Raw genomic sequence first — 16,178 nt, forward strand, 5'->3', positions numbered from 1 at the left:
CATACAAAATCTAGATTTAAAACCAGTGTATTAATGCAAGGTGATTCGAATAATCTGAAAGTCAGTTTCTGATATTAAATAAAATCTGTTAATTGTAATCGTGTTTTCAGTTGCGATAATGTTGTGTTAGATATAAACATATTTGACACTTCACAATAAAATTATCCAATGTATTTAAACTTTAAAACGTTTGCGCCATTCCACGCAAGAACCTGTATTAGTGACATTGTACAATATCTTACAATTTGTTTTGTCATGAGACCCGAAAAGCATCCATGCAACATGGCAGAAATTAGTAAAATTCAATGCAGAAGAAGTCTCGGGGCTTCTTTACTCACAGGTATGCAATGAGATCGATTTTGGCATTCATCCTTAAAGGAGGAGACAGAGTTTAACTAGAGGGCTTGGGATTGGGATTAAACAAAAACAACAACAAAAAATAACAACGATACGCAAGTGGACCATTATGTCCCATTATCGCTCAAATGAGTTAAGTTGTCGGCTTGAACTTTTTTGCTTAAGCTTCACTAACCAAAACTAAGTGAGTAGGTCTTGGCAAATATTATTCAGGAAAACTAATAAAGTCTGTCTAAAACAAATCTGTTGTTCCACATTGCTATGCTGTACCTTATAGGACAAGAAAGTAGGTCAGTATGTCATGATTAAGACCTTGAAATCTGTATAATCATTATGCTTGTGGTCCAAATTTCTTCGCTACTGCTGCAAATAATTCTACGTAAAACGAGGGACCACCCGAGCATGGACCCATGGTCAATATTTGATCAATCTTGATAGAGGCCACTTGAGCATGACATATACTGAATATCCTATACCTGGGCTTTATACACGAGCATTTGTAACAATGTGCCCCAAGGGCCAAGCCATATTTGACCATAGGGGATAATTTGAACAATCTGGGTAGAGGACCACTAGATGATGCTACATACTTAAAAGCCATAGGCCATGTGGTTTTTGACAAGAAGATTTTTTAGAGTTTTATCCCATGTAAATAAAATCTGGAAAGTAGATCCCTCGGAAGCACCGAAAACTAGGCAAACAGTGAAAATTGCAGACTCGGTTTTATTGAGTCTGTTCATGAGCAGTAATGGAAAATGCAAGTAAGTCTTTATAGTATAAACCATGTGACTCCCGGGGCAGGCCGTATTTGATCCTAGGGGGATAATTTAAACAAACTATGTAGAGGACAATTGTTTAAAGAACGGACGGACGCCGGACAGACGCCGGATGGTGAGCGATTACTGTAACAATAGCTCATCTTGAGCACTTAACAAAATCAACACTGGTACATTATTATGAAGATATGAAAACAATTCAGTGATATAAATAATATATCACTTATGTTGTTATTGTAATGTACAAAGAAAATAAAATGACGTTATATTCTTTTCATGTTTCATAAGTTAGTCTGTAGAAACTTTCAATAACATATCCTGTTAAAAACAAGTGAACGAGATATTTACATGTAAAACAAAGTCCCCTACTGGAAGGTTAGTAATTTTCTCTATCGCAGTATCAAATAATTACATAATGGTCTGGTATCAGTCAATGATGTATAAACAATATTTTACCATTCAATATAAAATATGTTATAACACATCATAAAATACGCAAAAACATAAATCTGCAGTAGTTGAAAACATGACAAATCATCATATTAAAAGTAAACAATTCTGAAGAAATTACCCCAACACATTTTTGATGGGTCTTTATGAAACAGGAGCTCGTATTGAATTCAGTCATGGACGACAGAGTTATTGCCCGTGCAGGAACATATCCCTATTTACCCTTGACTTCCAAGTGTGACCTTGGCCTTTGAGACATATGCCCGATAGTACGTAAGACATGTCGTCTTATTAAGTGGTATATTTGTACATAGTTTAACTAATATTAAAATCCATTTATGGATTATTCAGTTACAGACCAGATACGAAAAGGACCGGTTGTTTTTTTTCTTTGACCTTTCAGCTAAGGTGTCAATAATTCGTGCATGACATGGCGTCTCATCCTGGGAAATTCTTATTCCGACTTATATTCAAATCCGTTTTTGTATGACAGTTATGGACCTGAAAGGAAACAATCCTTTGACTTTCGATCTCCAAGTATGACCTGGACCTTTGAGCAAGTGTTTTGGGTGTTTCGCATGGCAATTCGTCTGACTATGGGGAACATGATAAATTATGTCAATAATATTAAAGTCCCTTGATGAATGACAAAGTTATGAACCGGACTCGAAACAGACCTTGGTCATGCCATATTAACATTTAATTGCCAAATGTGACCTTGGAATTTTAGTTAGGGGTCTGAAATAAGTGCAAGACAGATTGGCCTATTATGGGGTAAATTTGTGTTATCAAAATCCCTCCGTGGATTGTTAAGTTACAGACCGTACAGATAAAAGCCACGTGACCGTTTTCTATGCTAGGGGTCCGGATGTTGCGAATAAAATGTCGTCTTATCATAGGAAAATTTGAACAAATTATCATTAAAATATCTTGACGAAAGACAGAGTTAGGGGCGTCGGAAGTGGGGCCACAGGGGCAGCGGTCGCGGCCCCAATAATTTGCCCCAAAACGATTTTTTTGTAAACAATACACGCTGTCCAGAGCAATGTGTTACCGTGGTGACGGTGACACGATCGGGGGTTGTTAATTGGAGTCATACACACGTGTCCGTGATTGGACTTAATTACTCATGAACAAATCAGCAAGTTTTTAATTGGCATGTCTTTAGTTAATGGTACGTTTAAGCTATACCCGCCGCAAAGATCTAAGGTATTAACTTATAAAATTCAGAAAAATAATTATCATGTTTTTATTTAATGAAAGAGGTAAATGTTAAGATTTATCACACCGCTAAGATGTAAGAAATTAATTACATAAATTGTTTTTACCCGAAAAATTATTGTTCAGTACATTAAATACAAAAAAACAACATACATGCATTCTTTGTATTGCGTTACACATTATTAATTCTGATAAGAGTTTATTAAACTTTATTTTGCTTATAGTCATGTAAATAGTAAGAAAATACTGGAGACTTGAGATGCGATTCAGTACCCCTAAAATGCACCAGATCTCGCCATTTATGATCCTGTTTTTTAAAAAATTTCTGGGGGATATCCCCCATACCCTCCTTACGGGAGGGGGTATCCGCCTCCCATACCTGCCCCCTCGCGGCCCCAATATCAAACACCTTCCGACGCCCTTGTCCGACAAGAAATTGAAACGACAGACCGACAGAGGGTAGGAATTACGTGCTGACGAAAAAGCGCAATCCAATATTGCCCGAAACTGATTTTCAATCAGTTGGGGACTAATAAATTCTTCTTTAAATATTTCACAGTGCAAGGGTGTTCTTCTGAAGTATTTAGATAAGATAGTGGATTACATATATTATAAATGTTTCGAACTGAATAATGCAGAGATAGCACCTAACATTTGCATAATTAGGAATATTTTTTGGTTTCTTAAGTTAAATACAAAAGTAAGAAGAGTGTCTCAAGTAGTGTTGATATAATCATTTTACATCATGTTGTTTAAGATATTCTGAAACTATTTAATTACTATGTAGCTGCTATTGCAGATAGTTCTACCTGTCAGTAAAGCAATGCGAACAAGGCAAACAGTCAAAATTGCAGACTCGGCTTGACTGAGTCTGTTCATGAGCAGTAATGGAAAGTGCAACATTGCCCACGCCCCCTAGCAACGGCTTCGGCAGTATTCAATCTTCAAGTCTAAATGAATTAAAATCAATTAACCCGATGGACCAGAAAATATAACAACACTGAGATATCAAGTTTTACCTGAATATTGAGGGAAGTATTGCATAAAATCAGAAAATTTGTCGAATGAGCCGGGCCAAGAAAAAAAACAACAATATAGTGCGTTTGCGGCCAGCATGGATCAAGACCAGCCTGCGCATCCCCGAAGTCTTGCCAGGATCCATGCTCTTCGCTTTCAAAGCCTATTGCAATAAGAGAAACCATTAGCGAAGAGAATGGATCCTAACCAGACTGCGAAACTGCGTAGGCTGGTCTGGATCCATGGTGGTCGGGAGGCTATTATCATGTTTTTTTTCCTGGTACGGTTCAAATACATGTTTACTGTATACAATCAGAAAATGGTTAAGTCTAAGATGATTGACATTACAATGAAACAATTTAGCACCATTTATTTCAACCATACATTCAATTCGTTGTTCATTTTAAAAGCTACATAAATTATATACTAACCCATAATTTGCGTGAAACTTACCTCCTTGCATGTTACTACTGTCGGACTGACTTGAAATAGGTTTGGTCGCGACATCAGTATTCGTTGACTGACGTTTCAAACAGCACTTTTCAATTTCAAGGAAAGCAGTATCATTCTTTTCGCATTGATAAATGTGGTCCTCGAATCCCATATCTAATATCGTACCGACTTCGCAGTCTTGAATTTTACTTTTTGTCGATGTCCGCGGAAGTTGTCCCATCCTTTTAACATGTAATACAATCAGAATGATATCTTTGTAGAACTCCTCTGCAAATATTAAAGAGAGATTTGTCAATCATTTAACACAAATTTATGTTGTAATGAAATGAATGTCGTACTTAATGTACGCTAACCATCATAAAAGAGACAAAAGCTTATTTAAACATCACTAAATTCTATGATAATGTAACACACAATCGGGTAGGTAGTTTTCTGATAGAGATAGGCATTAAATAGCGCACTGTTAGCGAGGAGTACTAAATAACACTTACATATTTTTTATTACGTAACTGGTTGCTGATGTAATCGTCAAAAATATTTAGATATACTTACTTTCAATATTGACCAAGCAGTTTTTGACTGCTTGTTCTTCAGCTTCGTTGTCAGTTTTGTTGCAAATAACAACTATAGTATTTCCCTTTTCGGGCGTCTGTACTATTCTCGATTTCATTTTGAAGCGTACATCCAGCTCTTCGCGCAAGTTCTCAGCGAATAATTGTGAGGGTTTGGCTTGACTTGTGTTTAATATTTGAACTGTGGAGTAAGAAATGAGAATTCATCATTTGATTTAAAAAAAAAACAAGAGCTGTCACTAATGGTGACCAATGCCCCCGCAGCACCTTGACCTTTGACCTGGTGACCCCAAAGTCAGTAGGGGTGGTGTACTATCAGCATGTGAAGTTTGAAGGTCCTGAATGAAGTGGTTTGCATGTAAAGTGCCTTCATGCAAAAAGTTAACGTTGGTCCCTGTGACCTTGACCTTTGACCTGGTGACCCCAATGTCAGTAGGGTTGGTGTACTCATAAGGTACTATCAGCATGTAATTTTGAAAGGTCCTGGGTGAAGTGGTTCGCAAGAAAAGTGCCTTCATGCAAAAAATTAACGTTGGCCCCTGTGACCTTGACCTTTGACTTGGTGACTCCAAAGTTAGCAAGAGTAGTGTACTCAATAAGTACTATCAGCATGTGGAGTTTGAAGGTCCTGGGTGCAGTGGTTCGCAAGTAAAGTGCCTTCATGCAAAAAGTTAACGTTGGCCCCTGTGACCTTGACTTTTAACCTGGTGACTCCAAAGTCAGTAGGGCTAGTGTACTCAATAAGTAATATCAGCATGTGAAGTTTGAAGGTCCTGGGTACAGTAGTTCGCGAGTAAAGTCCTTTCATGCAAAACGTTAACGTTGTGACTAACGAACGAACGAACGAACGAACTAACTAACGGACGGACAGTCGAAAACTAATATGCCTCCCTTCGGGGGCATAATAAAAGAATTCATAATGATTTCTAGAATTGCTATTACTTCAAAACGTTGATGCTACATAATGGTAGTAGATTCGAACAGTGAATCAGTTAAATTTAAAGCGCTTCTGATTGTTTATTATTATTTGGATTTATTTATTGTTTAAACGCACACTAGTGTAATATTGCATTGTTCCCTACAAGTAGCTCGATCTGACGTCAACGTCAATGTTTATCATTGAAATAACTCGTTTACATACTACATAGCATCAAGTATATTTCGATTTTGCATCGAAACAAACAATGTTAAATATGCCTGGTTGAAATCTTGAACAAAATTATCTCCCGATACATGTTTGTAAGAATAATATACTTACTGAAACTTTTGCCTTGTCTGTCCATACTTCGGAAGACTCGATTCTGAAAGGATCAATGTAAAATCAAACATAGCATGAACAAAACATAACCAACAGAACATTAATACTAGTTTACACAAATATACACTGTAAATATATTGAAGTAAGATTTATGTTTTGGTTTCAATTGAATGTGTTATATTTACTCGTCAATAGAGATCACGAAGCCAGTTAAAAATGTGTGAAATAGACTTCCACTTAAAGCGGTGCTAGGGATACCTGAAGGGTGTCGCATTTTCTATTATCTCCAATGAATAGAATAAATTAAGCCGAGTCTGCTATTATTTTGCTTGGTTGTGTTTTTCTTATAAAACTTATCATAAAAAGAGCAATCATGTTTCGTTTGAAAACCTTAATAGAAATTTTGAACTATTATAATTAAAATTATAATTGTTCTAGCTGTTTATAGAGTAGAGTTACCATGTTTTCAGATCAAAATAATCTGTTTCTAAAATCATACAAAACTTTATGTGACATGTGACAGATAATCATTTTGAAGTCGACGTTTCATGATTGTTCTCAAAGTGAATGCTCTGGTGTCAAAAGCATTAAGCAATTTCCAGTTCAATTTGTTTAACCAAAGGTTCCTTGTCCAAAATAACGAGGATAGATCTAACAGAAATATCTCCCTTCAACGAAACCCGTAGATCAAGTGCCAGGCGAAACAGAACAGAAAACAAAAATCTATTTAGCATTTCAGAAGGCTCAGAATCTAGTTGTGAGTTGCAAAAAAGTGACAATTACCCCTAACGCCCCATCCAACAATACTTGCGTAACAGTAATTCTATTATACGGACATAATGAATATAGCAATCGTTTTAATGAGCTCACATTTAGTAGGAAGTGGAAGTAAAAATGTAAACTTAAAGTATGCGTAACCTATTGAGATGTATGTAAGTTAACTTATTATAATCAAAGTGCCAAGTCTGAAAATATAATGAAAATATCAATTTCTAAAAAGAATTATTTTGTCCGAAAATCTTGGGTGAAATATTGGCCTTTTAGAAATATGTGAAAAAAGAGAGACAACCCTACTTGAACTCCATTGCAAATTTAGGTGAGGTGCCTGGGTAACTATTATCTCTTGCAAACCATGTACATTTAAATCTAGGCACGGAAAGCATGATCAGTAACACTGGAGTGGACCGTTCTGCGAAAAACATCACGGGGAAAGTGTGTCATATTTTCCAGTGAAATTTTTTAATAAGCAGGCAATGTTTTTACGTAAGTTACAGACCACAAAATTTCACATGGTAATTTAATCATAACTGATGGAAAGAAAACAATATCTACTCTCTATATGTACGTCAAACTATTCTTCAAAGAATGGGAAACATATATAGAAACATAAGAAAATAAAGAAACAACTTTACTTTTGAACTGCTCTGGCAGTTTTCCAAACTGTTTTGTGACGTAAGCTTCGTGTCCTTTCAAAAATTTTTTTCTTTCAACTTTTACAAATTCTGGATATTCTGTTATCATTTTCTTGCGGCAAACTTTGTAGATGTCAGTTTTACATTATGTTCGCTTTTGAACATAATGGGTATTGGGTAAATAAAAATAAAGATGGCGACCATTTGAGTATGAGAGTCATCACATAATATATTATCACTACTGTTAATAAAATGAAATTACAAGAGAAGTGAACAAACATCTTACGGATTTGAAGTAAAATGAACACATAGTCTATTACTTAAGTTTGAATTTTTAAATTTCATCAGTGCATCATGAATACTGTTGAAATGTAAAGACAACTACTAATTTAAAAATTAATGTACCTCAACCCTTAAATGTAATGTTGTAAACTTGTCCTTTGGTATTTTGACGTAGCCACCCTCTATGTCTGTCTTGTATTTTTCAAACTGAAACAGCAGGTTCTGTGCTAATTCAACACATATAATGTAAAACATATCTATACCTAACATATGGCATAAACCGAATAAACGAAGAACTAAATACTTAAATTGTTTTTAAAATAATCATATCACTACTGAATACATGTGAATGCCTTTAAATTTTTTGGTTTAAACATATTTATTTATCACGATATACAATACATGTAAAATACATAATATAACATCACACAATACAAATATCAAGACAAGTGGATTGAACTGAAAGCTGCTAGAGCTTATAGTAATTCTCTCCACTAAAATCTTTGATAACTACCTAATAATCAACTTTACAAACTCTCTAAACTTACGAGATCATAGTACAAGTCTTCAAACATCTTCTCATCTATACTTTTCCCTTTGCTTCCGGATAAACCCTGAAGTTACAAGTAAAATAGTTGACAAACATTTATTATGAAGAAAAAAAAGTGCAACTAGTTTATTTGGCCAAATCGGTGTACATAAGATAATTTTCCCAATGTTTGTTTACACAATTTAAAATTTAAAATATCTTTCTTTTGTTACTGTAATATTAATCTCTAATGAAATAAAAAGCGATTTTATAAAACACGAAAGGTTTTAAATGCTGTTAAAGTCGTTTGCAAATACCATAGGTATAGTCATTTTCGCCTTCCTCCAGGGAGAGCCAGTGGTTATATACATTTGCTGTTGAATTTCAATAATTATACTGTTCTCGTTGTATGTATGACAGTACAGTGGCTCATGTAATTCCAATCTGACTAAAGTACTTGATTTTCTTAATGACGATCTGAGGATGACCTTTTCAAATTCAATTCATCTTTCTGCATATTTGGATTTCCGATATTGCTGTTTTTTTCGCAAATCTGCTTTTATTTGAACCAATCAGACGACTCGTTTTAACAAGCATTTGGCTGAACCATCAAAATAGCGTCGAATGTCACAGGGTGAGAAAAATGTAAAGTCAGTCTGGGGCTCGAATCCGGTACCTCTCGCATACAGGGCGAGTGCTGTAACGACTGAGCTAAGAAACTGCCTGACAAATATTTTCCCCTTGCGTGAACACGTCTGTACCTTAATATATGATGCTTCTCAAAACACGAGGGCGCAGTCATAATGTGGTTGTCATAATAAGCATGAAAATGCAGGCTAAATATAGATTCTAAACTTCTACTTTCACTTTGAAAATGTTGAAAGCAAGGGTCTGATTCGCTAGCGGAAAGATCGCTAGAACGAGTCTATCAGACGTCTTCAGATCCTCAGCGTAGCGTTAATTGGAGATGTACTTGATGTATTAAATTGCAGTATCTACCAATATGTTGCTATGTCATTTGCTCGCAGCGAAAGCAGGACACGAAAGGACGACAAAAAGACGCGGCCTCGTGTCTCACGATAAATAAAGGGTGAATACTCGACCTTTTAATCTTGTCCACACGGAGGTATTTCAATAAAATATCGTGTGGACGATCATAAAGTTCATTATTTCGCGTTTCGTGTTCTATTCTTTTTTTTTTTTGCTCAACGCTTGAGGATAATAAAACATGACTAATCACCAGTTTTTTATCATGCCGATGACCCAAAGACACCAAGGACAGGAAATGGTAGAATACAGTCACTAAAGCCAAGTGTTATTATTGGTTCCATTATATGTTTATTACGTATTGTGGAGAGAAAAGATTTTTTTCGATGCTGCACGAAAGTACATACTTACATCCCAAAAATAATTGCCGTCCATAGGTGCTAAGAGATTTTTTCTTCGGGCCGTTAAACTTTACATAATTTTCATTGTTATATAGAATTCGAAATGTTTAATTTTGCTAACTGTACACCTTGCTGACGTCACCGGGCACATGTCAACAAGTTACAGTCACCATTTTTTAAATCTTGATACGAACAGTGGTGGTTTGAATTGCCATTTTCCAAACGAATTTTCGAGATGTAAATTTTTTTTCCTGACGTATTTATGAATAACTGACATGTGTGCGGCAGGATAACTAGCTCACTTTGTATTTCATCACGATTTCGCATTGTGTTTGCTGGATATTCCTCCTAGACAATGGTTCATTGAAAACATGCTACCAAACTGGAGCTTTTCATGCAATAAAATTGGTTTAAGACTAAAACTGTCCGTTTGTAACATTCTTATTTCTAGTCATGAGTACACTAATTTATCTTTAATTCGTTTGTATGGTTGGACATTCCTAAAATGAATACTTAGAGCAGGTAGGTAGGTCTGTCGACCGGACGGCTTACCCGTGATTAGATAGATAGATAGATGGACGGATGGATACCCATGATTTGTTATTTTTTAGTACGTTTTGAAAAATATGTCGATTTTGAGGTTCTTCGTTTCAACTAAATACGACTATGTCATATTTTATATTTTAGGACTTGAACAGTATGTTAACAAGTCTCAAAATACACAGACATGTTCAGCATAATGATTTACAGAAAATGCCTACAAAAAACATTAACAAAATACTCCCGTGGTCTGCTATATCGAAAAAGAGCAATTCATATTTGTATACAGTAACTATAATTTAACCTTTTTCCAGTTACACTTATGTAATTAGTATACACTCGTTTCTAAAAAGAAAAAAAAAAATATTTATCTGTTTAATGCCTGGCGAAGTTTGAAAATCATCATGTAAATATATCTTTAAAAAAAAGTTATAATAATTCGCACGTTTAAATGTTCTGAATGGAAGCTGAGAATATACCATCGTAAGCTGGATAAGCTTTCTGTTTCTTTTATTCTATCAACTGTTAATTTATGGAACAACGTGCATCCTGAAATAAGAAATATGAAGTGTAACTTTTAACACACTTTAGGACGAACATTTCAAAATGTGTTATTCCCAAAAATCTCTAGCACTTGTTTGATGACTTTACGTTTCATCACTTGTTTGTCATCTTATAGCAGACGCTGCAGAGATACTATATTTCTTTTAAGCTTACAAAATTAGATAGCCCATTACATCACAGCTACTGTGCTCGACTAAAGGCTTCTTGTGTCAGGATATTATTCAGCTAAATATACTGTTAGATTTGTTGGTTAATAAACAAGATTTACAGTCAAAGTATGTAAGAGATCTAGACAAAATGATACGGTATCCTCGTAACTCAAACATCCATATCATATTGCTACGACAAGGGTATTCATCTTTGCTCCTCCTAATCCACAGTCTTTTCGCGTGTTACAACATTATTTCATTAAATACTAAATTTTAGATAAAGACTCATTTGAACTAAATTTCAGCTTTGATGAAAAGTTAATTAAATGGTATCCGTCAGCTAAACGGATCATTACATACTCACGTTGGACACCATTATTCATCAGAGAAAGATTAATTGACATCTTGCCTCTAAAATTTTCAACATGACCGTATAAAGTGCTTTTCAAGTGCAATTGATAGCAATCAGTTTTGTCTAGGACACAACAGTGTCTAATTTTACCAGGCAGGCCATGTTGAATATCAAATGACGTCCGCATTTCTGTACAGTGTTTAATTTTACCAGCCAGGTCATCTTGAATATCAAATAACGTCCGCATTTCTCTTCTACAAGTTGTACATAGTTAATTATAGAATACGAAACAATTAGATGCATGTCGAGACACCGCTGCCGCTTTAATGATTCGCACAGAAAGTATATTTTAATCAGAATGAAATACAATTAAATATACAATTTGTTAGAATGTTATGTTTGTATTCTTGATTGAAAAATGTCACATGTTTTCACGACTTCAAATAGCCATTTTTAGTTCGATTAACATGCTTCGCTGTATTTCTTTTTAATTTAGTGAGTAAATAATGAACATATTTCTTAAAGGAAGTACCTTGGCATTCTTTTAACTGAACAGGAAAAGTGGAGAAACCTCATGTCGCCCAACACGACAGAAAATAAAAATCGCAGGTTCAGTTTTGAATGAGCCTGTTCATGGTGGAAGGTAGTGTTAATGCAAGCTGTCGTTCTTTTCTTCTAGCCCAGAGTAAAGAAAGAGCTCAAAATGTTTTAGAATACATTCTAAAAGGAAAGTTCTCTTTAATTTCAATTTATAATAAAGATATGTACAAGTTACTTTAATAAATCTATTATTGATTGACCAATACGTTCTTTGAAACTTTACAAGAATATTGACTGTGATATTTAAAACAAAAATGGTGATTAGACCTATTTTTTTTGCTACATTTCGATAGATTATTATCAATAAACGTTTTACATTAATGCTCTTTAAAACGAATTGATTACGTTATCTCAGAAAGATATTTAATACAAACGGATGGTTTCTCTGTCATTTATTTCTTTGTTTATGTGCCATCCTCCTCTAAGTTTTAAAGTTATCAGATACAATGTTTACTGACAAAGAAGTTGAGAAAAAGCAATTTATAATAAAGATATGTACAAGTTACTTTAATAAATCTGTTATTGATTGACCAAACCAATACGTTCTTTGAAACTTTACAAGAATATTAATTGCTATATTTAAAACAAAAATGGTGATTAGACCTAGTTTTTGCTAAATTTCAGAAAAACGTTTTATATTAATGTACTTTAAAAGGAATTCATTCAGGTATCTCAAAAAGATATTTAATACAAACGGATGGTTTCTCTGTCATTTATTTCTTTGTTTATGTGCCATCCTCCTCTAAGTTTTAAAGTTACCAGACTTTGTGCTATTAGAATATATCAAATTTTGATACCTAGTAAGCTCATATAAGTTTGGCATCATTTGAAAATACAATGTCTACTGAGGAAGAAGTTAAGAAAAGAAATTACATTACTAAAGTATGTTATAGAATTTTTATTTTTTACTTCATAGTCTTCAATGGAACTTCAACATCAACAGAAATTCAGTTATCACAGTTTAAGATTTATCATTTCGTAGTCAAACAAACATGACTGTAATAATTTTTGCATATTATTTATGGTCCTCTTTTTTTATTAATTCTTGTTCAGCAGGCACAACTCTTTTAAATGTTACAAAAAACATGGGGTCATTACGCTTTGAAATTTACCTATTTGCAGAACTGGCCCCGATTTCACGAACATACGTAATTGCTTAACTAAGTCTGTTAGTTCAAATTTTTGTTTTTGCCCTTTTTGCGTCTTCAATGTTGACTTTTCATCTATATCAGACGCGTTTATGGCTATTGTCACGTGACAAAAAATTAGATACGTCGAAAACAACAATGACTGACCGGCCGTGATAGAATCTTGTGTAAAGACGGCGGATACATGCAGAAATTTACAAATATTTTGCTTTTCTATGCCATTTCTACAAACAATAGAAAAAATAGTGCAACAACAAATACTGAATTACGTCACGCACCCGATATGAAATTTAGGCGTCAGTGTATGGAAAAATATTGACGTTTCCGGTACCAGTGTAATTTAACGGGGAACAGAAACGAGTATGTAATAAACTAATGTTATTAAATTACGCTTGTTGTTCAATAAAAGGAAAGGCAGTTTACCAGAAAATGCGATACGAATGTGCTAGACATGTTGTTGTTTTGTTTCTTAAAATAATTTAGCGTGGCTCTTTGTACGTTCCCGTACGAACAATCATTTAGCGTGGCTAGTATTACGGTCCCGTACGTTTCACAATCAATCTCTGAGCTAAAATGAATCCCGTACTGACACCTAACCAGGAATCGTTCCAGAAGTTTGTCACACTATAATTCTATCAAATGCAATGGACTCACCTTTTACTATACAATATTTCTAATAAATTTTCCTTTTGATCTGGCATAAATAATCCATGCAACATAATTTGAACACAAATTTTAAACTGGTACCCCAGTCTGCAATCTTTTGTCCGTCATTGCAGTTGTCACCTTTTTAAGGTACTCTTCATTAAAAAAAAACAAACAATAAGCGGTAGATAATCGTTATTTATTGACCCTTTTTTTTAGAAATTGTATGTTGTTTTATAGATTTTATGCGATTAAATTAAATTCATAAATAGATAAAATTGTGACACTGATTTTCAAGAATAACCACGTGCTCTGAACTGTTGCATGACATCATGATTTTCTAAGGAGAGACTGTGCGAGATGTTGCGGTTTGATACTGGTTAGTTAAACAAATGGGGTTTCGTCATAACTAAATGAATGCGACCATTAGAAAATAAAAACAGTGTCAGTTAAGTTATGTTAGCCAGAACTAGATAGTACCCATTGTCAATGACTGACTGTGACTGGGAGGCGACTGTTTGGTCGACACTTAAGCCTTTATTGAAAACACAAATTAGTGTGCAATATTAAAATCACCACTATTATATTACAAGTTACAGGTTAAAAGATGATAAAGCATATATTTCAGGTTTGAACATCAGTAATCTAAGCCACTACTGAACTCATTAAGAGTAGCACTAGATTTAACATGATGTGGTAGGTTGTTTCAGCGTCTTGGGGAAAAATGAGTTCTTGTGATAATGGGTGCGAGAGGAGGGAATATAAAAGTGTAGGTCCTGAGAGTCTAGCCGGTACTGGTGATCTACGAAAAACACTATGGAATGACGGATTTTATATAAAAGAATCAGCAATGTAGGGGTGTGAAATGTCTCCTTGTTTCTAACGTTTGCCAGTAAAGGTAACATTTCTGTGATGCTTCATCTACAGACATAGTTGATTTGAACATATCTGGCGGCAGCCTTTCGTACTCTTTCAATTCCATATGTTAGAGATTGTTGAATGTCAAACAGTTGAGCAATACTCCAATTATGGTTGAACATGTTTGATAAGGAGTTTCTTAAATTTGTACATTATTATTTGTTTGATCATTTCTTTTCATGTAATTTAGGGTCTTGTGTCTTTTTTTGTGATCTAACACTGCTGGTTTGCCTAAATATTTAGCAGTTTTATAGTTTTAAATTCATGGATATGTAGTTTATAGCGAAAACCAATGTTTTTTTTTTATTTCTTTTTATATACCCTAATCACTTCGCATTATCGGAATTCAACTCCCTTGACTGGGTCTTTTTCCAAACCTCTAACTGATGGAGGTACCGCTAGAGTCTCACAATCATGCGTGATATTTTTAGTGTGATAAACTACTGTATCATCAACAACGAGTCTTACGGTGCTTCTTAGTGAGCCTGACAGGTGTTTGATATGTTCAGGAAAGGCAAGGCCTAAAGACATACCCTTGCGGTACCCCTGATACCAAATGTGGTATATCTGGTTGTTCGTATTTAAAGGAACTATTTAATTCATATGAATGTTTCTTTCTATATATACCTAATTGAAATAGCTTGTAAACCAGACGTTTGTGGTCGACTTTGTCAAATGATTTGATCAAGTCCATTACTATTAGGTCTGTCAATTTACTAGCTTTAAGGTAATCAAAAATTCTTAACTAAAATTTAATAACTGAGATTCACAACTGTGCTTTGAGCAGAAGCCACGTTGGAAGAAATTAAGCAAATTTTATTATCTAGATGATTAATAATATTTGATACTAAAACATGCCCCTATCAGTTGGAAGCAATTGCAAGTAAGAGAATAGGTTTGAGAGGAGAGAGAGAGAGAGAGAGAGAGGGAGAGAGAGAAGACTTATTATTGTCAATATCAACCGAAATATGAAAGAAAAAGTAAGCATATTACATGACATTCAAACGATGATGTGAACTTCTATAGATGAATTTTTTATTATTCACACTTATTGCACGCAGACATAAAATTAGCCTTTATCTATATTCGAAATCATTTTCTATTTTCTGAAAATTCAGTACAATGTAATACAAAACTGCCGTACAAATAGCCACCTGCGGCTTATTTCACTGTTCATACGGGACCGTACGATTAGCCACTTCCTTTAGCGTGGTCACGGACGTATCCGAATGATGGCGATTGTGTCACTGAAACCAAAAGTAACATTTGTTTTTACTTCCGTCTTCATCGGTGGAATCTATCAATTTACAAGTACATTAACCCAGCCAATGTCTTCGTGAACGGATGTTTTATGCATTGCTGTAGAAAAAAATGATCTTCCTATTACTTTCGCTGCGTAATCGTATCTGGCCAGTATTTTAACTTTAAGTAATAACACGATTTTGAAATAACACACTGAACTAAGTAATTACTTAAGTTTTTCGTAAAATTGGGACCTGATACCTAAACTTCGTCGTCTACAAGCCATTGCTGAGCAGAGGATAGTA

General features: G+C 34.6%; 1 protein-coding gene across 13 annotated transcripts in view; it reads right to left on the reverse strand.

Moving 5' to 3' along the window:
- Positions 1-16,178, reverse strand: part of LOC128551092 (uncharacterized) — a 28,025-nt gene that overhangs the window by 1,184 nt on the left and 10,663 nt on the right. For 5 of the 13 annotated variants that reach the window (XM_053531466.1, XM_053531468.1, XM_053531465.1 and 2 more), the window contains 6 exons: positions 10,735-10,804; positions 8,347-8,412; positions 7,922-8,005; positions 6,105-6,147; positions 4,827-5,027; positions 4,275-4,541 (listed from right to left, as the gene is read on the reverse strand). In XM_053531466.1, coding sequence (XP_053387441.1) covers positions 4,275-4,541; positions 4,827-5,027; positions 6,105-6,147; positions 7,922-8,005; positions 8,347-8,412; positions 10,735-10,737 — 664 coding nt within the window. In that variant the 5' untranslated portion in view covers positions 10,738-10,804. Of the gene's footprint in view, positions 1-4,274; positions 4,542-4,826; positions 5,028-6,104; positions 6,148-7,921; positions 8,006-8,346; positions 8,413-10,700; positions 10,805-15,785; positions 15,991-16,178 lie in introns of all 13 variants that reach the window. The other 8 variants (XM_053531462.1, XM_053531459.1, XM_053531461.1 and 5 more) reach the window with 5 other exon arrangements.

Source organism: Mercenaria mercenaria, chromosome 19, assembly GCF_021730395.1.
Source record: "Mercenaria mercenaria strain notata chromosome 19, MADL_Memer_1, whole genome shotgun sequence".
Classification (NCBI taxonomy): domain Eukaryota; kingdom Metazoa; phylum Mollusca; class Bivalvia; order Venerida; family Veneridae; genus Mercenaria; species Mercenaria mercenaria.